General features: G+C 41.5%; 1 protein-coding gene across 2 annotated transcripts in view; it reads left to right on the top strand.

Moving 5' to 3' along the window:
* LOC120557818 (Krueppel-like factor 15) overlaps positions 1 to 18,070 on the top strand; it is a 57,261-nt gene extending 39,191 nt beyond the window's left edge. Inside the window, exon 3 of one of the 2 annotated variants that reach the window (XM_039798449.1) lies at positions 17,590 to 18,070. In XM_039798449.1, coding sequence (XP_039654383.1) covers positions 17,590 to 17,671 — 82 coding nt within the window. In that variant the 3' untranslated portion in view covers positions 17,672 to 18,070. Of the gene's footprint in view, positions 1 to 1,072; positions 2,264 to 17,589 lie in introns of those variants that run through there. The other variant, XM_039798448.1, reaches the window with a different exon arrangement.
* The last annotated feature ends 4,937 nt before the right edge of the window (positions 18,071 to 23,007 follow it).

Below are 23,007 nucleotides of genomic sequence, written 5' to 3'. Positions count from 1 at the left end.
GAACGAAGAGCTGCGGAAGCTCTGTGAAAGGGCTATGAGAGAGAGAAAGCAACCGGTAGTCAATGCCGCAACACAGCCTCGTACTTCGTGGAAACTGGTGGTGTACCTGCGGACATTGTGAAGCTATGCCCACCGAACAGTGGGACCTGTTGCGTTGCGACACCCAAGAGACGCTGTGTTTTGTACAGTCTGAAGATTTCCCCTCTCTGATAAACAGGGCTGTACCCAGACCGGAGGGACCAGATGGACAGTTTTCCACTGAGTAATTAGCTACACTATACAAGTTATGTTATACATTATATGGAATTGTCTTTTAAGCAAGATCGCTGCAGTCGGCAGCGGAGAAACAAGCTACAAAGTAAGTTAATAGGGCAATTGTCCAGGTTGTATTTACCTTCACAAAAGTGTTCGTTTTGCTCAGATTAATATTCTAAGTGTCTGACAACAGGTTGAAAAAAATGGTAGTTACCCTTTAATCAGCTTGTTTCTTTTTGACTAGCAATGGGTTATTGGAATGCTTTTATTGGCAGTGTCTTCCTGTATACACTGCTGTCAGATGTTTTATCTTATTCATGTCTATAACTGCAGCAGCATTACTTTTGTTCCTAGCTGTAAGCTTGTTGTATCTACATATGACAGGTTTTTACTGCAGCTCCTTATGTGTTGCTGTTTAATTACAGGGTGCGATTGTATCGATTCATCATCTTGTGAGGTCAGCAGAGCAACATCTGGGATGCAGAGCCTGGCAAGGGTCTGTTTCAGAGAACTGGGTTGCTGGGAAGAAGCCTCGTAGTTGTCATCGCTGTGGCTCCAGCCGAGTAGCATATGCCTCACATGCTCATAACAGATAATTACGCTTTGGTGCTTGGTGGGAACATTTATGGCCTTTGTGCAGCATTGTGTACATGTTGGGAAAAACAGAGAGTTGCTGAAACTAGAAAATAAACAGCGCCAATAGAAAATAACAACGCCAGACAAACCGCTAACGTAGGACTTCCATCAATCACAGGTCCACACCTCTGACTCTCTCCATTTGCCCTTGTCACATGTAAAACATTGCTTCTTCTTTTAGGTTTTCCCGGTCGGACGAGCTGTCTCGACATCGGCGTTCCCACTCAGGTGTCAAGCCTTACCAGTGTCCAGTTTGTGAGAAGAGGTTTGCCCGCAGTGACCACCTGTCAAAACACATCAAAGTCCACCGATTTCCACGAAACAGACGGACAATTTGCTCAGCCAACTGATGCCCCGCTGGGATCACTGGGAATACTGGGATCACTATTATACAGACACAGGCCATGGAGGCATGGTGCGAATGTGAACGTACGGGTGTGTGTGTAAATGTTTGCACCATCATCATGCCAGTTTGCATATGTGAGTGGAAGTCTGTGCAGTCTGTGATTGTTCTAATTTATTGTACAAGTAAACCAACACAGTTACCATCCTGTCTGTAATCAGCTGAAGGTTGTTGCTGTTGCTGCTTTGGTATCCTGTACTCCTTATATTTGTTCTGTCCTTATCGCTTGCCACAGCACAAGATAAGATAAGCTTATTTTCATTCAGTCTGGATTATGTGATAGCTTTGGTAATAGCCTTCCATGTCCATTGTACCTGGATCAAAACAACTGCCTTTTATCTTCCTAAAAGCTGCCAGTGTCTTGGACGTTCCTCATCTTATGTAATGTTTAGGACGTCAGAGGGAGTTACCTCAGATCCTCATTAGCTACCAGAGTTACTGGTAGTTTCTCTTCCTGGGGTCCACAGAAGTTTCTCCCTGTGGGGTTTTCTCTGATAGCTTTGTCCTAGTTTTTGCTGCCGTGCACCACAGTTTAGTCATAGCTGAAGAGTACCTTTACTATTCAACTGGGCTTTGATCCACAGGGAGAGAAACCTCACGACCAACTACCTTGTTAAGCCTGCTGGGACATGAGGAGAATGGAAGAGAAACACAAGAAATCCAAAAGTGAAATGCAACTAAAGTGTTAAGTGCACAGTGGTTGTTAAATTCTGATCAGTGTTTAATGATCGTTGTTTTTTTATGAAGCTGAGTCATGTGTATTTACTTGCTGGTTTTGATCTGTATCACTGTTGCCTTACTGTACCTCAGGATCCTTGCTGGAGAGCCAAATGGTTTGGGAAATCAGGCTCTTCAGTGATCCATATTTTAAACGGGTGTTAAAGGGTAACTACAATTTTTTTCAACCTAAAGTATGTCCTATGTTTTTGTGTGGCTGATGGGAACAATCTTTGACATTGGTCCAGTGTTAAAGCTACATTGTGTAAGAATTTCTCCAATCTAGCGGTGAAATTGTATATGACAACCAACTGAATATTACTTTCTAGCCCCTCCCATTCCGAGCGCGTTTTAACTCCTACGGTGGCCGTATTATTCCAAGAAGTGTGACTTCGTCCGTGAGTCTTCCTTCCAGTGTAATAATAGTTTTACGTTATTTTGGTACCATTTCATTGCTAATATCAGCTATCAGGTTCCCAAACATATGCAAGCTAATGTTAGTAAAGTATCAGTGCTATCGTTATTCTGTATATTGGTAGGAGACAAGCAACGGAGGTTTGTGTTTTTAATATATTTCTCTGAGCAGTATGAACAATGATGTCAATGAAATTAGCTCTTGGTATCTCCATCGTTAACATGCAGCTGTTCTAGCTGTAGCTAGTCTGTGTTACAACTCCATTACGTGAGTTGTCTGCCAGGGAAATCACAACACATGATTCTCATTCGAGTGAGTCGCTCGTATGTATTCTGAATGGCAGATTGTACGCATATGAGAATTATTTGATTATTTGGTGGAAGTAATTATATATGAATAAGCACATATTTGTGAAAGAACAAAGGTTTTTTAAATAAGAATCAACTCAGAAAATTACACAATGGAGCTTTAAGCGAGATCGCTGCAGTCGGTAGTTGTCCAGCTTGTATTTACCTTCACAAAAGTGCTCATTTTGCCGCTGACAGGCTCAGATTAATATTCTGACAACATTATAGAAAGGATCCCTACAGAGATAGACCTTTAAAACCTCTTTGAGAGCTTTCTTTTTAACCAGAAACAGCTCTGAGGTCACTAGCGCTAAACCCACCAGATTCCATTTAAAAAGCAATACTTTTAGTGTGTATAGAGCCAACATATTTTCACATGTAAATCAGTAAACTTTGTGTTTATTTCAACCACAATTACAGTTGTGATGGTTGGAAAAGTGGAAAGATGACCCAAAACGTCTTTTCATAGTTTTATTTTGTTTCTGTCGACTTTGAACAAAGTGTATTGTACGATGCTAAAATTACTGTTTATTTACATGGAGTCTGGTGGGTTTAGCGAACGCAATTTCACTGATGTTTTTATGTTTAAAAAAAGGATCTTACTCTTTAACAGAAAGGTCGACTTCATTAGAAATCCTTTCCATAATGTTGTCAGACACAAGTCTGTCAGCGGCAAAACAAGCACTTTTGTGAAGGTAAATACAAGCTGGACAATTGTCCTATTAACTTAAATTGTAGCTTGTTTCTAGTAGGTAAGACTTATAAAACTAACTTTCTGTCATATTTGCTGAAACTATGTTTGAGTAGAACTACATGAAGCAGGTAATTTAAAAAGAATCTGGCTCCTCTGGCATCACTTATAGCCTGTAGTGCGATTTGCAAAATTCCACAGCTCCCTGTTCAGATGCACCAATCAGGGCCAGGGAGGGTGTCTAACTGCGTGTCAGTCACTGCTAATGCACACACACATTCATTCTCCCTTGTGGGGGGAGGGGCTTAGGAGTACATTTTGGGCTTTAGCAGAAAGGGGAGATGGACTGAGAAGTTGTCGATGTTCAAATTTTTTGGTTAAGTGCTGGATCTTTGCAATCCTACTTACAGCACCTTTAATACTGGATCAGTGTCAAAGATGGTTGTTCCCATCAGTCACTTAGACACAAAAACATAAAAAGGTGTCATAGTATGGCCGATGTCAGTCAGTGCATAGCCACACAACTGAATGTCTCAGTCTGCTATTATTTTTTGAACTATTATTTTACTGACGACTTGACACAAAATGTGGCTCAACTCTGCTTAAGCTGTTACTGGAAACACGATGACAGCCTTTGACCTCAGCTGGCACTTACGTTACTTTGATGTGACATCAATGGACACACTACACACCATGGTGCTGAACTACCAGGATGATGTACTTCTGGGAAATGTAGTCACAACATCCCTTTTGAGGCCATGACACAATTTGTAATTGTGGTCAAACATTGTCTGCAACACAATGCCGTCCATGTGTATCCATGTATGTAGAGCGACAACACGCAGGGGTACACAACATTGTAGATCATTACTTTTATTCGATTTTTGAATTTTGAATGCTTGTGTGAACACAGGTTTTTTTATCGCATCCTATGAATGTCTGTAAATATGCAGTGTACATTCACACAGAGACTATTCTGATACCATATCTTAAAAAAAATCAGTGGTTGTGAATATTTCTAGTGCAAACCCTAAATGTGTACATAACTTAGCGTTTCAGTACATATGAATATATTCTATTTTTTCTTTGTTCTATCCAAGATGCATTTTCAAATAAAACTTGAAAAGAATTAACATGATCGCTGTCTTCTGTGGGTCAATCTCTCATCCAATGGCACCTGTTTCACTATTCTTGAGTACGTTTATTATCCTCCATTTTCTTCCAGAGGCGAGACAATAAAGCCCAGTGTGTAATACACAAAATAGCCATACAGCCAAATATAAGTGGTCCCCCTTGCTTGATCATTTTTTAATTGAACATTTTGGATCCACTACTATGTTCATTTGTTTCGCTATTCTGTTATATTATTTCGATGTAAGACAGTTGTATTCCCCAGAGTATTACTAAATCAGAGGTTTTCAAATTGAGGCTGTGACACAGCTCATGCAGGCAAATAAAGTAACTATTTTGAAACCTGATTGCTGCAATCAAATTTCAACATCAGAGTAATAACTCAGTCAGCCGGAACACACTGACGTGATACATGTTTTTAGATTCAGTGTGACTTACTAATATAGATCCACAAATCTACCTAGAAAAAAGATGCTGGTGATAACTCCAGAACTGAGAATCATCATATTTGCTATAGTAAAAACAAAAAACCTGCTCTAAATAATGGTATAAAAGATGATTGCTTTTTAAATAAGTTCTGCTGGTCAAAATGGTTTAAATGTGTATTTATTAATTTTTCTTGGTCAAAAGGACACTTTAGTTCAAACTATGTTGGCTTCTACCTAAATCACCACCACCAACAGTAGAACAAAATAGAAGAATAAAATGTGGACTTTGAAATATTAGATCTCTGTCTTTTAAAGCAGTCCTAGTAAACAATTTGATATCAGATAATCAAATTGATCTATTCTGTCTTACCAAAACATGGCTGTGCCATGAAGAATATGTTAGTCTAAATGCATCCACTCCTCCTAGAAAGAACAACAAGACCTGACATATACTTAGACTGCTTTTATCCTATAGACCTTTAACAATTAATGCTAAAGATTTAGATTAGATTAGATTCAACTTTATTGTCATTGCACAAGGACAACCAGTACAACAAAATGCAGTTTAACATCTAACCAGTAGTGCAATCATTAAAAGTGCTTTTTCTTTATAGCAGTGCTTAAAAAAGACATAAAACACAGAATGTTAGTCATGTTAGTCCATTATTAAAGTGCATTAGCAAATAAAGTGCATAGAGTTCTGAGAAATCAGACAGTCCGTAGTCCATATAATAGTAGAGACAGAATGCAGTATGATCATATACAGTGCCTTGCGAAAGTATTCGGCCCCCTTGAACGTTTCGACCTTTTGCCACATTTCAGGCCTCAAACATAAAGATATAAAACTGTAATTTTTTGTGAAGAATCAACAACAAGTGGGTCCCAATTATGAAGTGGAACGAAATTCATTGGCTATTTCAAACTTTTTTAACAAATAAAAAACTGAAAAAGTGGGCGTGCAAAATTATTCAGCCCCTTTACTTTCAGTGCAGCAAACTCTCTCCAGAAGTTCAGTGAGGATCTCTGAATGATCCAATGTTGACCTAAATGACTAATGATGATAAATAGAATCCAGCTGTGTGTAATCAAGTCCTCTTATAAATGCACCTGCTCTGTGATAGTCTCAGAGGTCCGTGTAAAGCGGGAGAGCATCATGAAGAACAAGGAAAACACCAGGCAGGTCCGAGATACTGTTGTGGAGAAGTTTATAGCCGGATTTGGATACAAAAAGATTTCCCAAGCTTTAAACATCCCAAGGAGCACTGTGCAAGCGATAATATTGAAATGGAAGGAGTATCAGACCACTACAAATCTACGAAGACCCGGCCGTCCCTCTAAACTTTCAGCTCATACAATGAGAAGACTGATCAGAGATGCAGCCAAGAGGCCCATGAACACTCTGGATGAACTGCAGAGATCTACAGCTGAGGTGGGAGACTCTGTCCATAGGACAACAATCAGTCGTATACTGCACAAATCTAGCCTTTATGGAAGAGTGGCAAGAAGAAAGCCATTTTTATAAGATATCCATAAAAAGTGTCGTTTAAACCTGGGAGACACCTGGGAGACACACCAAACATGTGGAAGAAGGTGCTGTGGTCAGATGAAACCAAAATCGAACCTTTTGGCAACAATGCAAAACGTTATGTTTGGCGTGAAAGCAACACCGCTCATCACCCTGAACACACCATCCCCACTGTCAAACATGGTGGTGGCAGCATCATGGTTTGGGCCTGCTTTTCTTCAGCAGGGACAGGGAAGATGGTTAAAATTGATGGGAAGATGGATGGAGCCAAATACAGGACCATTCTGGAAGAAAACCTGATGGAGTCTGCAAAAGACCTGAGACTGGGACGGAGATTTGTCTTCCAACAAGACAATGATCCAAAACATAAAGCAAAATCTACAATGGAATGGTTCACAAATAAACATATCCAGGTGTTAGAATGGCCAAGTCAAAGTCCAGACCTGAATCCAATCGAGAATCTGTGGAAAGAACTGAAAACTGCTGTTCACAAACGCTCTCCATCCAACCTCACTGAGCTCGAGCTGTTTTGCAAGGAGGAATGGGCAAAAATGTCAGTCTCTCGATGTGCAAAACTGATAGAGACATACCCCAAGCGACTTACAGCTGTAATCGCAGCAAAAGGTGGCGCCACAGTATTAACTTAAGGGGGCTGAATAATTTTGCACGCCCAATATTTCAGTTTTTTATTTGTTTAAAAGGTTTGAAATATCCAATAAATTTCGTTCCACTTCATGATTGTGTCCCACTTGTTGTTGATTCTTCACAAAAAATTACAGTTTTATATCTTTATGTTTGAGGCCTGAAATGTGGCAAAAGGTCGAAAAGTTCAAGGGTGCCGAATACTTTCGCAAGGCACTGTATAGTGCATTGTTGAGGTGCATTAATAAAGTGCATAGTAATCAGAGGTAGTCAGACAGTCCATAGTCCATGTGCAAAAGGAGAGGGCGCAGGGGAAGGGGCTAGTGTTGGGTCTTGGTGTTGGCAGTGTTATGGTGTTGTAAAAAAAGCTGTTTCTGAGCCTGCTGGTGCAACTCCTAAGGCTCCTGTAATGTCTCCCAGATGGGAGAATGGAGAACTGTCCATGACTGGGGTGTGTGTGGTCCTTGATGATATTGTGTGCACGTCACAGTCACCGTGAGTGATGAAGGTCAGTGATGGCCGGGAGTGATGTGCCAATGATTTTTTGAGCAGTTTTCACCACTTGCTGTAGGGCTTTCCTGTCAGCCATTGTGCAGTTCTCATACTACACCGTAAAGCAGTTAGTGAGGATGCTCTCGACTGTGCAGCGATAGAAGTTCATTCTTCAGCTAAGCCATCTACCCCATCCCAACGAGGCTACTTAAAGAAGCTTTACCCTTGGTTAACACTTTGTTACAAAGAAGCGAAGCTTAACTGGTTACATAGCTGGTTTGACATTAACTTTTTTGCTCACCAGCCACTCTCGCTCCATTCAGCATTTCCACTAGCCACAATTATGTGGGAAATCATGTTTTATTTGATTAAAGTTGACTGTGCTGTGCTACAATTTACTTTATTTACAACTCTTTAAATGTAAATGACCACCACATTATTAAGTTTCTCCTGTGCCTGTGGTGTTGATCATGTATACCTACAGTATAAAAACATTGTGATGAGATGGTGAAATAGAGGGGCACTCTGAACACATCCTGAGATTGACTTATCTCAACTTTAGACCGACAGGATGTGCACAGCCCAGCTGCTAACACATGTCTCGCTCCAAACATACTGTTAAAATGAAGCTCTAGCATAAGTTCAGTCATGAAGACTATATATACTATACTTTGCTTAGGCCTGTAGTTTTATTTTTCATGCATCTGCTTCAAGGAGCAATAGGCCACGCCCATTTCTGCCTAGACTTTTATATGCAAAAAGTTGCGATATAAACCTACTTTTCCAAACTCCTCCTAGTATACTTACAGTATACTTTATCGACAGGAATTGGTAGGTCAAACAGCAAACAGCCACCCACAAATAGTCTATAAACAAAGCATCAAGCTGTCTTTGAGATTTCACATGATCAATGGTTAAAGTTACTCAGGCTCACGATATTGCTGACCCGCCTTCCATAAGAAGGCTGTTCACATGTTGGCGTCTGGTTTTGAGATTGTGCCTTGGTAATGACCTACAGTAAGGGGTAAGCGTGTGTGTGTGTGTGTGCATGCGTGTGTGCCTGCGTGCGTGTGTGTGTGTGTGTGTGTAGGAGAGGGGTTATTGCGAGTACAGAGAGCTGGGAGGTGGGGGATGTGACAGCTAATTCATCCCATATGTCCATTTACCTTGACTGCTCACAGACAGAAACATACAAACAGTATGTTTCTGGCTGCACCTGGTTTGGCTCATGAACTGCTATTCAATTCAATTCAATTCAATTTTATTTATAGTATAAAATCATAACAAGAGTTATCTCGAGACACTTTACAGATAGAGTAGGTCTGCTTTGATTTCTTACATGTAGACGAGGAGCTTCCCAGTAGCCACCACCACAGGCTTCTGCTGGCTTGTGAGTAGCTAAAGACAAGACACAGCAAGTGATAATGCATTACAAGCTGTCCCACGAAAAATAATGCATGAGGTAGCGGTACTCCATTCACTTCACAGTGTATTATTTATCGATGTTCATAAGGAACAAATTCACAGGTCATCCACAAGTCTCCAGAATGGTTCAAATTCACTTCTGAAACTTTTTTATGCGAGAAATCAACTATGTAAAGCTCAAATATGGGCCGCTTTACGAAAATGGATGGCTAATTGCAACTTTTGTCCGACTGTGTGTCGGAGTTCAGCGCCGGTGCTGCCTGTGTTGCTGCCTCGCCGCCCGGCCTGCCTTCCTTCACAGACCCCGGCCTGCTATGAGGTACTTGGAGCTGGCAGCCCACTGCACTCCATACCCGCACAAATTCACCGTCTCTTGGGCTAATGACAACCAAATGCCCCTGCCCTGACAGAGGTCCAGGGCTTGCAACTCCCCTCTTCCTGCTAGCTAAATGCCCGGTGTATGTGAGTGAGAGCGCGGTCAGCGAGCTTGTTACGCCAAATCTCTTACCACAGGTTTCAGTTAATCTTTTAATGTGTGTAATTATAATGTGTTGAGTTATTTAAACAAACGATTGGGGAAATAAACGCCGCTTGTCCGCGAGTCCCATTGATAGAGCCTGCGGCTGGATGTAGATTTGTAGCTACAAGTCACGGATAGTTAGCTTCATTTTCGGCGTCATTCCGAGTATATTTACAGTTTGAATTTCGTCACGCCACGTATACAACATCTAGCTACATGTCTTATAAAGTTAACAACGGTGTCCGATTTCAAATTAATGAATATTTGTGAAGAGTAGGGCTTCCTTTAGCTGCAACTGTCCCTTCAAGCCTAGCTACAAATCACGGATAGTTAGCTTCATTTTTGGTCGTAATTCGAGTATATTTACAGTTTGAATTTCGTCACGCCACATATACGACATCTAGCTAAATATCTCATAAAGCTAACAACGGTGTCCGATTTCAAGTTAATGAATATTTGTGAATTTCAGAGCAATTCTAAGAGGAGGCTAGCTAGCTCTCATTGATAGAGCTACATCCAGCAGCAGGCTTTATCAATGAGACTCGCGGACAAGCGGCGTTTATTTCCCCAATCGTTTGTTTAAATAACTCAACACATTATAATTACACACATTAAAAGAGTAACTGAAACCTGTGGTAAGAGATTGCTGGCGTAACAAACTCGCTGACCGCGCTCTCACTCACATACACCGGGCATTTAGCTAGCAGGAAGAGGAGACTTGCAGGCCCTGGAGCTCTGTCAGGGCAGGGGCATTTGGTTGTCATTAGTCCAAGAGATGGTGACTTTGCACGGGTATGGAGTGCTGTGGGCTGCCAGTCGTGACGCAGCTCCAAGTACCTCACAGCAGGCCGGGGTCTGTGAAGGAAGGCAGGCCGGGCGACGAGGCAGCTACACAGGCAGCACCGGCGCTGAACTCCGACACACAGTCGGACAAAATTTCCAATTAGCCATCCATTTTCGTAAAGCGGCCCATATTTGAGCTTTACATAGTTGATTTCTCGCATAAAAAAGTTTCAGAAGTGAATTTTGTAATGGAATAGCAGAGATCTGCGTGACCTAGCTAGATTCAGAAGACTACCTGATCTCAGGTCAGTTGTGTAGCCTATGTAAATGTGCGGGACTGCCTTCTCTTAATACACCCATGGGCTGACAAAGGTTCCGGTTTTTGGGAGGTTGACGTCAACTTCCAGCTTTGTTGAGATTCGCCCGTTTTCAGCGGCAGTTTCAAAATATGAGATTTTCATAGTAAAGGGGTGTCAATGGGATTTGAGCTTCTATGTATGTCCTATTTACCCCCCGAACTGTCGTTATTCAACTATGACAGGGTAAAATCGGTTTTGCATTCTATCACCCCTTTAATTAATAGTAGTTAAGTTGTGAATAAACTTTCATTTACTTTAATTAATCCTCTGGTTCGGTGTTCTTCGATATGTTGTCACATTTAATTGTGTTTGTTTGTAACATATTTGGGGGCTCATCAAACAGTCTGGCGTGTAAAATGCTGGAGTGTGGTTTTGATTTGGTGAATACTTGGTTTGTGGCGTTGTGTGGAGATGCCTTCCAGAGGGGTGTTGTTGTAAGTGCTGTTATTGTTGTAGGGAGTTTCTGTATTATTGTTAATTCTGCCTGGTTTGCCTAAGATGGAGTTTGATATAGAGGATTTTGTTAGGGGCCCAATGTGGGGCAAGTTGGAAGCGTGCACTAAAGAAAATCTGAAACTCATTGCAGACAGGTTTGATATTGTTATCAGTAAGCATGACAAGAAACAGGTGATTAGGGATCAGCTGGGATCTGCTTTGATAGAGCAGGAGGTGCTGTCAGCTGTTGGGGGCGGGGTTACGTCTCCCAAAGTTGAGGAAGTGGGTCTCTCTGAACAGGTAAAGTTAAAGGAGCTTGAATTAGAGTTGCGTCGGTTGGATGTTAAGGAGAAGGAAATTGATTGTAATCTTCAGGTACGGAAGCTGGAGGAGGAGACCAAGCGTGTTGTTCGTTTGAAGGAATTAGAAGTAAATGCATCGGGGTCTCAGCAGGAGCTGCAGATTCCATCTAGGCAATCAGCTGAACTAACAGAAACAGAGCCACGAAAACTAGACTACCAGACCGCCATCCTCAAAGCAATAAAAGACAAAAGAAGACAACAGAAGACACCGGTGATCAGAGTTGCTTCAGTCTCAGATGCTGCGTTCATGCCACCTGGGAATAACAGGGACCGCCCCCATGATTACGTTGTTTTTCGTTTAAAATTGGTGTGTGAGGGTACCCTCTTGGTACTTACACTTATTACATAATGCTGATACACTGGGATACATCTTGCTTACTTTTACTTTTGAGTAATGCAACCAGTGTATTACTTTAAATTGTATTAGATTATGTCTTGCATTCACTGAGCACCTATGAATGTTCACAAGACATGAGTCCCAGAATTCCTCAGTGAGGGGCACCCAAGGGGGTAAGCTTCGCTTCAGAACTCAAACCTCCTATGGCGCAATTTTGATGCTACAAAACGATCACCTCCCGTTAGCATTCCATTGACTGCCATTCATTTTGACGTCACTTTGACAGCGAATAACTTTACATCTGAAGCGTTTAAACACTCTATTTGTCCATTGTTTATTTCTAAAGAAACACGACAATGTATAAAAGGCTCCATTACCTTGTACCTCACGTTATGGTAAAAACGTTTTTATAAAAATAGGCTAACGATTGTGTCATAACCAAGCAACTTTGCATATAGAGAAATTACCATATAGTACAGGAGAAGCTCGCAGGCAGTTTCAACTTACATGAGCTGTTTAGGTTTAATTACTAATGTTAACTAGCATTTTAGTTAGCAATAATTAGCCTGTGCCCATGTTATCTCCTTACATATACATACGCTCTCCGTCTCTACAAGATTCGGAAAGATTGAGATTTCTCTTGGCACAGCTACCAGAAGACTTACAACTTTCAGACAGGTTGCTCACGTTACATTTATGTCGTCTCTCTCAGTTGGAGGCTGCGCAGTAACGCTCAGCACTCACCGGAAAAGTGCTTCTAATATCTTTCACTGGTCTCCGTCCAGAGCAACGGGATCCGTTGGTCCAGTTTATATTCTGTCTATGGGGGCACCCCCAATTCTGTCTCCCACTCAGTTCTCGACCTATCTTTGCTGGTTGGTTCATGGCTGATCAGTCTGGTATAAGATGGCCACTTCTCTTTTGCTTCCTGGCCGAACATTATTTATGTTTTTGAGTGTGTGATGCCGTGGTATGTCTACAAATGTAGACAAGCAAGACTTTATAAAATGCCGGATTTGCAGATATTGGAAAAGATGTGAGGCTGGGAGGCTATATTTGTTCCTTAATTGCTCAAAGGACCCGCTACAAGTCCTTCAAACATTCCACTCCTTTTTCCTTCCAGAGAGCAAACATGGGAGCCGTCCCCGAAGGTTTAAAGGCATGGTTGTTGCAGATAGGGCTGTCTATGAACATATCTGGGGCATTCAAGTCTGTACATATGTTTTAATCCTGTAAGGAACAAGCAGGGAGTAAAATATCAGTGACTGTGATAACGTCAGCATGTACATTTATTTAGTTATCTACCAATACTGTTTTGAGAAGCATTTTGCTATATTCTGGTAACTCAATTAAAGGTTTAACTCAGGAATTTTCTGATTTATAACCAATGTGTTTTCCCATTCGTTAAAGGCGACAAATAGCATTTTGATACTTTTCCTAAAGTAAGGCTAAAATTAACAAACTGATATTTTTCTAATTGTGAAGTTTCTTAAAGGGGTGATAGAGTGATTATATAGGGTATTTCACACTGTTCCTTATGGTCTCCTAATGGGGTATGTAACATTGGTTGGGCTGAAAATGGCCCGGTTGATATTTTATTGTCCCTTATGCATCCCTGTGTTTTGGCCCTATTTGTAACAAGAGCTTTTCTTCCAAATATGGTATGGTCATGAATATTTAGATGAGCTGCGCGCTGATTGGTTGAGCGACTTGCCATACGCACACATTAGAGACGGCGCGGCGATTGGTTGAGGAGATCCCCAATACACATACATTAGAGAAGCGACAGAATCTCATATTCCAGACACTGCAATGTTTCATTACCAAATTCACTTCTGAGACTTTTTTAAGCGAGAAATCAATTATATAAAGCTGAAATATGGGCCGTTTTACAAAAATTGATGGCTAATTGCAAATTTGGTAAGACGTGTCGGACTTTAGGAGCTCCACACAGTCTGACGAGAAAGCGGCAGCCTGCTGGGCTCCATACCCAAGGCAAAGTCACCCTTTGTGGATACTGCACTACGGGGCTCCGCGGCCAGCTGCCGGCATAACTAAAATATATTTACGGTTTGAATTTCGTCACGCCACTTATCTAACATCATTCCCCAATGTCTTATAAAGCTAACCGTTGTGTCCGATTTGATTTTAAGGCATTTTTATGAACGCGAGGCGTCTTTGTAGGATGAGCAGCTGCTTGCTATATGTCCCATTCATTACAATGGGGAAATACCGCAGCTAGCTAGCTACACTTTCGCCATAACTAAATTATATTTACAGTTTGAATTTCGTCACGCCACTTATATAACATCATTCCCCAATATTCTTATAAAGCTAACCGTTGTGTCCGATTTGATTTTAAGGCATTTTTATGAACGCGAGGCGTCTTTGTAGGATGAGCAGCTGCTTGCTATATGTCCCATTCATTACAATGGGGAAATACCGCGCGACTTAGCTACACTTTGCCCATAACTAAATTATATTTACAGTTTGAATTTCGTCACGCCACTTATATAACATCATTCCCCAATGTCTTATAAAGCTAACCGTTGTGTCCGATTTGATTTTAAGGCATTTTTATGAACGCGAGGCGTCTTTGTAGGACGAGCAGCTGCTTGCTATAAGTCCCATTCATTACAATGGGAAAATACCGCAGCTAGCTAGCTACACTTTCGCCATAACTAAATTATATTTACAGTTTGAATTTCGTCACGCCACTTATATAACATCATTCCCCAATGTCTTATAAAGCTAACCGTTGTGTCCGATTTGATTTTAAGGCATTTTTATGAACGCAAGGCGTCTTTGTAGGACGAGCAGCTGCCAAAAGGCCAAAAGGCGGCACTAAAAATGATGAAAAGTGTATTGTATATCTTATCAAGGGCTTATGCGATTTTTATAGAATTTGGAGGGTACGATCTAGTGCCACTCCTGAGGCCACGCCTAAAATCTAGTAATAATTGGTGAAATGGTCGTGGCCTATTAAACCCAAAACAAATACATTGATGCTTTTAGAATGGATGTATAAAATGAATGTAAAGGAAGTTTGCAACTACAGAAATTGCATCTTATGTTAGCCCTACTGCTTGCAGTTTTAGTATATAATAGTATATTTTCATATTTTTGTGGCAATTTTTCTATTCCATATTTATGTTCTTGATTGTTGCAGTACTTTGTTTTCTATTTAAATTCCTTATTAAGCTTAAAGAGTAACTTTTTGATATTAATGAACGTCCGTTACATTCAAGCCATTGCCAAATGAGTTGCTACAAAGATAATTAAGACTATCAGCTCCACACAACTCTCTCTGTATTTCTCAGTATGGCTATATTCAGAAAATAGTGTTGTCCGGTGACTTTCCCGCACAGAAACTTAAGTGAAGATAATTACCTCTTCTGAAGAGTCCATCATGTTGTTTTATTCCCTGTGTCCTTCATGGCTATTTGCAACTGCATGGAGGAGGGGTGGGGATGGTGTGTGATCACGGAAGGCTGTATCATGTGGATGCGCCAACAGTTTGCGAGACAGAAACTAAGCACTACAGATTTAATGTGTTAATTTTATGCACCAAACAGCAAGGCAAAGTGGTTGTATGTGAAAACCTACTTGTAATAAACTCCATTCTGATTCTGACCTTGCCTCAAAACTTCAACCAATTTTTGTTGGAGAAACTTGTGTTTTGGTAATGTGTTGTGTTTTGTTAATGTATGGTGTTTTAGTAATGTGTTTTTTCATATTTTCATGTGTTCTCTTAAGTTGCAGTGCATTTGCCTCTCAAGGCTATAAACATGGAGTATCTTATCAGTGTCTCACTGGCTTTATGGTGTTCACACAGGCTCGAGATTATATGATAAATCAACAGGTGGTGCTTTATGTCTGAATTGAGTTCAGCGAGCCAGGACTGAGCAGTCTGGGCTGATTAATTGGTTTTGGGGGATTGCTGTGATCATCAAGAGTTGTGCAGAATCTCTATGATCGATCATTCATACTGTAGACATATTGATAAATACAATGTTTATCTTGGATGTGTGAATATGTGTGTGCCCACGTTTTCTGCTTGCATGTATGTCTACATGGTTGCCAAGCCTCTCTCTCTCTCTCTCTCTCTCTCTCTCTCTCACCCTTCCCACCCCAACCAGTTGCACACCTAGAGCCTGGGTCTGTCCAAGGTTTTTGCCTGTTAAGGGGAAGTTTTTCCTCGCCACTGGCGCAAAGTGTTACGTGGTTACAATTTGACACTATTCATAACATTTAATTCAATTGACCTTATCATTACCATGGCCATTAACCTCAGCCTGCACAGGCACACCAGTCTGCCACAGGGAAACCCATGTCCTGTTAGAAAGGAAGCAGTTAGACAATGGACTGCTAATACTCCTCCCTTCCATCACCTTGTGCACATCTGCATGATGCATCCACAATGTGTGTAGTCAGGTTGCAGATCCAGAGAGGTGGTTCAAATGAAAATTATTTTAGAAATGAATAAATTCAAATTACTGTACACATCCTTGTTATTATGTATGTTTATACATAAGGGCTTGAATTTGAAAATGTGTACGCATTTCAGCTTTAGTAATAATTCATACCCATGTCAATATTTCTGTAAACCAGCTGCAAAATGGCTTCATGGTGAATCACTGTGTGGTTTAAATCAGCAATAGGGAGAAACCAGACAAAATTGTGAAAACAACTGGAGGGAACCCGGGTTTTTCTTTTAAAAGAACATGCATGGTTAACGTGCATGGATAGCTTAGCATAGCATACAGATTGGAAACAGGTGGACAAAGTGAAAAAGTGTATGTACTAACACATCTTAAGCTTACTTATTGACACATAAAAAAATATAAAAAAAACACAGAAATAGAAAGGACTGTTTGCCAAGAAACAGTTACAGGATGTAACTCCCAATAAAATGTCATTTTTACATTGTCCTTTGTGTACAGATTAATAATAATAATAATACAAAAAGACATAACATGTTAGTTAACTTTACAAGTGTTACATGTGTATTTTTTCCCGTTGGGCAAGGCTTTTAGGCCATGATTCCAATCTTTATGCTAAGCTTATCGCTTTCTCTCTCTCCAGCTCCATATTCAACACACAGGCATGGGAGGTATCGATCTTCATCTAGCCTAACTCTTGGAAAGAAAGTGAATAAGCCTAGTTTCCAAATTGCTGAATTATTCCAAGAACATATTTATCCTAGAACCCTGGTTCATTCTAGTTGTGCTGTGTTTTAAGGTATGTTCATAGAGAATGTTAATGTTAGAGGCAGCACAATTGTATACAAAGTCAATGGAAAGATGTGAATGTCACAGGGCAAATCAATCAATTAATCAGACTGTATTTATATAGCACTTTTCATACATACAAATACAATATAGTTATACACATAACCCATAATGTACAACTTCCACACCAGCCTAACTGAACATGTGTATGCCCATGTGGAGTGTTTTTGCTGTTGATATTGTGAAGTAGGGTTGCCACCCGTTCCTTAAAATACGGAATCGTCCTGTATTTCAAAATAAAAGAGTGCGTCCTGTTCCTGTAGAAGCCACAATTTTATATGAAATCAATGTTGTTTTAAGAAAAATATCTGTGGGGTACTTTATTTTTCTGCATGAAAGGTGATAACCCTATTGTGGAGGTGTGTTCTAACCTCCTATCTGTCTCCTGTTTTCAGGTCACTAGTTAGAGCAACTCTGTTCAACTGGGCCGGTGTGCTGAGGTTCCTTAATGCCGACCTTACTCCAACATTTTTTTGAAGCGATTCCACTGTCACAGACTAATTTCCAATATTGGAATGAAATCATGAAAGTCTTGCTAGAGTTGGGCGCACGTCCATCATCTCAATGGTTTGGTGTAAGGTGATCATAAAACTCAGTCCGAGTCAGTCTTTTTCCCGTCTTGACCTTCCAAAAAATTCAAACATGTTTGATATTGTAACGGCCGGCAGGATGTCGTTGTGTTGACTGTTCTGCACGGCAGTGCAAAGCATCATGGGACTAGGTTATTAGTGTTGTTTAAGTGTTTAGTTTAAGTGGGTAAATTATGTTCTGTTAGTATTTTTGTTATGCATTTATGTTACCTAGGTTTTAGTCTTGATAATGTGTACATGTTTATTTACATTTGTTGGGTTACCATGACTGAAACACTGGGGTAGGTTGATGACCTCTGTGTAACGCGTGTGTGTAGCGGTTAAATAAACTTCCACAGAGTTCTATATCTCTGGCTTTTTGACTTCTTCCACGTAGCTCGCTCAGAAGTGGGATTGAGCATGTCGTTAAAATGGAAGAAACAGTTGAAGAGATGGTACAACAAGTGAAAGCCAGTTGATGGAGAGAGCCATCAAGCTGACCCATCGCAGCCTGGACTGCTTCAACGCTGACGAGGAAAGACTCCTCCCAACCCTCCCTGACGGCTCCAGCGTGCCGCGACATCGCCCCCTGGAGGCCGGGAGCATAATCGCACGCCCAGACGGTTGTATTGTAGGCATGAGCTGCAGCATCCTCTGTCTTGTTCGGTGTTTGGTGTTTTAAGCCCCGAACGTCTTCTTCCAGGCAGCACTACCTGGAAGGCACTAGGATTAGGCAATGGTTAGGGTCATAGACAGTAAAATAAATGGACCAACAGATCCCATTGCTCTGGACAGAGACCAGTGAAGGCTATTAGAAGCACTTTTCCGGTGAGGGCTGAGCGTTACTGCGCAGCCTCCAACTGAGCTTGAAGACGTAGATGTGACGTGAGCAATCTGTCAGAAAGTTGTAAGTCTTCTGGTAGCTGTGCCAAGAGAAATCTCAATCATTCCGAATCTTGCAGAGACGCAGAGCGTATGTATGTAAGGAGATAACATGGGCACAGGCTAATTATTGCTAACTAAAATGCTAGTTAACATTAGAAATTAAACCTAAACAGCTCATGTAAGTCAAAACTGCCTGCGAGCTTCTCCTGTACTATATGGTAATTTCTCTACTATATGACAGTAAGTCGCGTGGTTATGACACAATCGTTAGCCTATTTTTACAACAAAGTCTGCTACGAAGCCATAACGTGAGATACAAGGTAATGGAGCCTTTTATACACTGTCGTGTTTCTTTAGAAATAAACAATGGACAAATAAAGTCTAATAGGGGTGATAGAATGCAAAACCGATTTTAACCTGTCATAGTTGAATAACGACAGTTCGGTGGGTAAATAGGACATACATATAAGCTCAAAATCCCATTGAGACCCCTTTACTATGAAAATCTCATATTTTGAAACTGCCGCTGAAAACGGGCAAATCTCAACAAAGCCAGTTGCTTACGTAAGCATCTCAAAATCCGGAACCTTTGTCACAGTCGTGGGTGTATGTAACAGTCACGCCCCAACATTTACATAGGCTACACAACTGACCTGAGATCAGGTAGTCTTCTGAATCTAGGTCACACAGATCTCTGCTATTCCATTACAAAATTCACTTCTGAAACTTTTTTATGCGAGAAATCAACTATGTAAAGCTCAAATATGGGCCGTTTTACAAAAATGTATGTCTAATTGCAAATTTTGTCCGACTGTGTGTCGGACTTCAGCAGCGGTGCTGCCTGTGTTGCTGCCTCGCCGCCTGGCCTGCCTTCCTTCACAGACCCCGGCCTGCTGTGAGCTCGATTGAGCTCCGTTACGGCTAGCAACCAACGGCACTAAATGTCCCGCGCAAAGTCACCGCTTTGTGGGCTAATGGACTACTACCAACTGCCTGCATTTCCCCTCTTCCTTAAACCAGGTGTGTGTGAGTGAGAGCGCGGTCAGCAAGCTTGTTACGCCAGCAATCTCTTACCACAGGTTCCAGTTAATCTTATAATGTGTGTAATTATAATGTGTTGAGTTATTTAAACAAACGATCGGTGAAATACACGCCTGCGGCTGGATGTGATAGAGCCTGCGGCTGGATGGAGCTAGCTATCCTCCTCTTAGAATTCCTCTGGAATTCACAAAAATTCATTAACTTGAAATCGGACACCGTTGTTAGATTTATAAGACATTTAGTTAGATGTTGTATAAGTGGCGTGACATGTGTGTAACATGTGGTAAGAGATTGCTGGTGTAACAAGCTCACTGACCGCGCTCTCACTCACACAACGGGCAATTTAGTTAGCAAGAAGAGGGGAGTCACAGGCCCTGGAGCTCTGTCAGGGCTGCTAGCCGTAACGGAGCTCAATCGAGCTCACAGCAGGCTGGGGTCTGTGACAGAAGGCAGGCCAGGCGGCGTGGCAGTAGCACCGCCGCTTAACTCCGACACACAGTCTTACCAAATTTGCAATTAGCCATCAATTTTCGTAAAACGGCCCATATTTGAGCTTTATATAGTTGATTTCTCACATAAAAAAGTCTCAGAAGTGAATTTGGTAAGGAAACATTGCAGTGTCTGGAATATGAGATTCTGTCACTTCTCTAATGTGTGTGTGTATTGGGGATTCGCTCAACCAATCAGCGTGCGTCTCTAATGTGTGCGTATGGCAAGTCGCTCAACCAATCAGCGCGCAGCTCATCTAAATATTCATGAGCATACCATATTTGGAAGAAAAGCTCTTGTTACAAATAGGGCCAAAACACAGGGATGCATAAGGGGCAATAAAATATCAACCAGGCCATTTTCAGCCCAACCAATGTTACATACCCCATTAGGAGACCATAAGGAACAGTGTGAAATACCCTATATAATCATTCTATCACCCCTTTAAACGCTTCAGATGTATGTAGGAATGCTAACGGCGGGTGAGTGCTTGTTAGCATCAAAATGGCTCCATAGGAGGTACGCGTTGTGGAGAGAGGCTTACCCCCTTGGTTAGGGTAAGGTGCCTTGAAGTCGACAGTTGCAGCGCTGACTTGAAGTCGACGTTGGGGGCTTAAAACACCATTGAGCTCTCTAGGGTGGGTCCGGGGGTATGCCCCCCGGGAGATTTGTTTTAAAAATAAACAATTAAATGGCACTTTCTGGAGAGTTTTGTGCAAAGAAATGGAGAAATCGCAAACTTTGCATTGTTGTAGTATCAACAGGTATTAGGGCATTTACGTTACTGTTAATCAGTCATCACTTGATTACACATTATATTACCTTGTTATGATATAAGAAGTGACCCATACAATGTGCCACATGAAGAGACAGTGCAGCATATGACAGTAGCAACAGCTGAGAAGATTTGGGTCTGTTGTGACCAGGTCCACCTCACACAAACTTCCTTCTCCCATTCTCTCTCTCTACTACTACTACACACACACACACACACACACACACACACACACACACACACACACACACACACACACACACACACACACACTAGTGGTTCTCAGTGTAGGCACCAGGGACCCAAAGTTAAATTAACATTGGTCTACCAAAGGGATCTACTAGGCCACTGGAATTCTAAAGAATGAAAACCACTGATTTACATACATTCTAATCCTTTCAAACTAAATAAATAGAAATAACCATTTTTTTGGACACCAGGGGGACTGGTGGCCAAAGACCAAATCTCATTAGATTAGGCAGTGAGGGAAATTCATTCTTCAATCAAGGTCTTTCCCCACCACAAGGTCCAGCAGAAAATAGACTGAAAAATACCAACAGCAAGACAAAAGACACAGCATGGCTCATTTTGTGCATGTGTACAGCACAGCACAGCCTTTCTCAAACTTTTTTTGTGCCAAGGCCCAGCAATGTTTGGCCCTCATCCTCTGTGCCCATGCGTCCATTTTATGAAACATTTAATGAATTATTTACAGTTACATTTAGAGATGCACAGAGGTTAGAGATGCACAATAGTTACCCAGTTTCCCAGTATTCTTCACCCCCCCCCCCCTCCGGTGAGCTGGCACAAACATCTGGACCAGTCACAGCTGCATGGCCTGGCAACCCAATGGAATAGGTTCTGTTTCCAGATTTTGTGAGGAGACATAATTTTGAGCTTTAAACACTGGATTTTTATGCACCTATTTCTACCCTTTTTTTTTACATCAATTTATGCTGGAAACAATTGAAAATATAGAAAAATAAGGCCCTCAGGCATTCTGTAGTACTTTCAACTATTCTCTAGTCTAGTAGATCAACTTTTTCTAATTTAACGTCATCTCTCTGAGTCAACAATTTACTCTTCCCTCCTCTTTTGCGTCTTTTGTTGGGGAAGTAGGCTAAATCTCTTTAAATGTGCATGTGGAACTTATTCATGTGAATCATACATTAATTCATTTTAATTAATTTATAAACCCCTGGACTTCAATAGCTCAGATGTGTTACATCAGATTTCTGCTCGCTTACAACTTTGTGCACATTCAAAATATAACTCCTCCCATCTGTGTTCTCCGAGATTTGGAGAGTTGTAATATAGTCTGCTGTGCATGTTATTGCTCCGCTGATATGGTAGTATCTTATTCAGACCGTCTGACAGACACAGAGGCCCATTTGGGTGTCTGGTCTCTGACGAAGTTTAGAGGTGGCTGTACGCTGCTCTTCATCAGAGGTAGAGCATGGATGCAACGTGTCACTGCCCACAGCAGAGCGAGTCCACTAAAATTAACTGAAGTTGCTACACTTACCAGCCGCGCTGCTCACCTCTATTTTTACAGAGAGAGCGGACACAAAGCGTTGGACGGGTCTGTAATACTCAAAGCATACCTGAAGCCGGGGAAATGCGCCTGGGATGGCTCGTGAAAAAATGTTCTCACATTTGCGACATTTCAAAAATTCCAGACAGGGAGCGCTCCTGAACCCCCTCACCTTCTCTGAAAGCATAACTAGTCAATCACGAGCAGCTCGACGGGTAGATCTATAGATAAACTCATATTTCAGGCATTTGACCGACCGGGTTGCAAAAATGTTTTCCCACTATGGCCACGCCAAGACCCGCCCTTCAATAGCATTCACACACTACTATTGGCCAGGCGTCCATGCTGGTCTTATCCCCTGACCAATCAGCTATCCTAACCCCAACCAATCGAGCTGCTTTGTAGGGTGGGTCTTGGCGTGGCCATAGTGGCCATAGTGGGATTCGTAATTTTCGAAATCGGGGGTGTGGCATGTGAGCGTGTGAAACCATTCAAATGCATGTGTCTCACGGCCAATGCG

The sequence above is a fragment of the Perca fluviatilis genome, chromosome 4 (genome assembly GCF_010015445.1).
Source record: "Perca fluviatilis chromosome 4, GENO_Pfluv_1.0, whole genome shotgun sequence".
NCBI classification, from domain to species: domain Eukaryota; kingdom Metazoa; phylum Chordata; class Actinopteri; order Perciformes; family Percidae; genus Perca; species Perca fluviatilis.
This window is presented reverse-complemented; position numbering and strand designations above follow the sequence as displayed.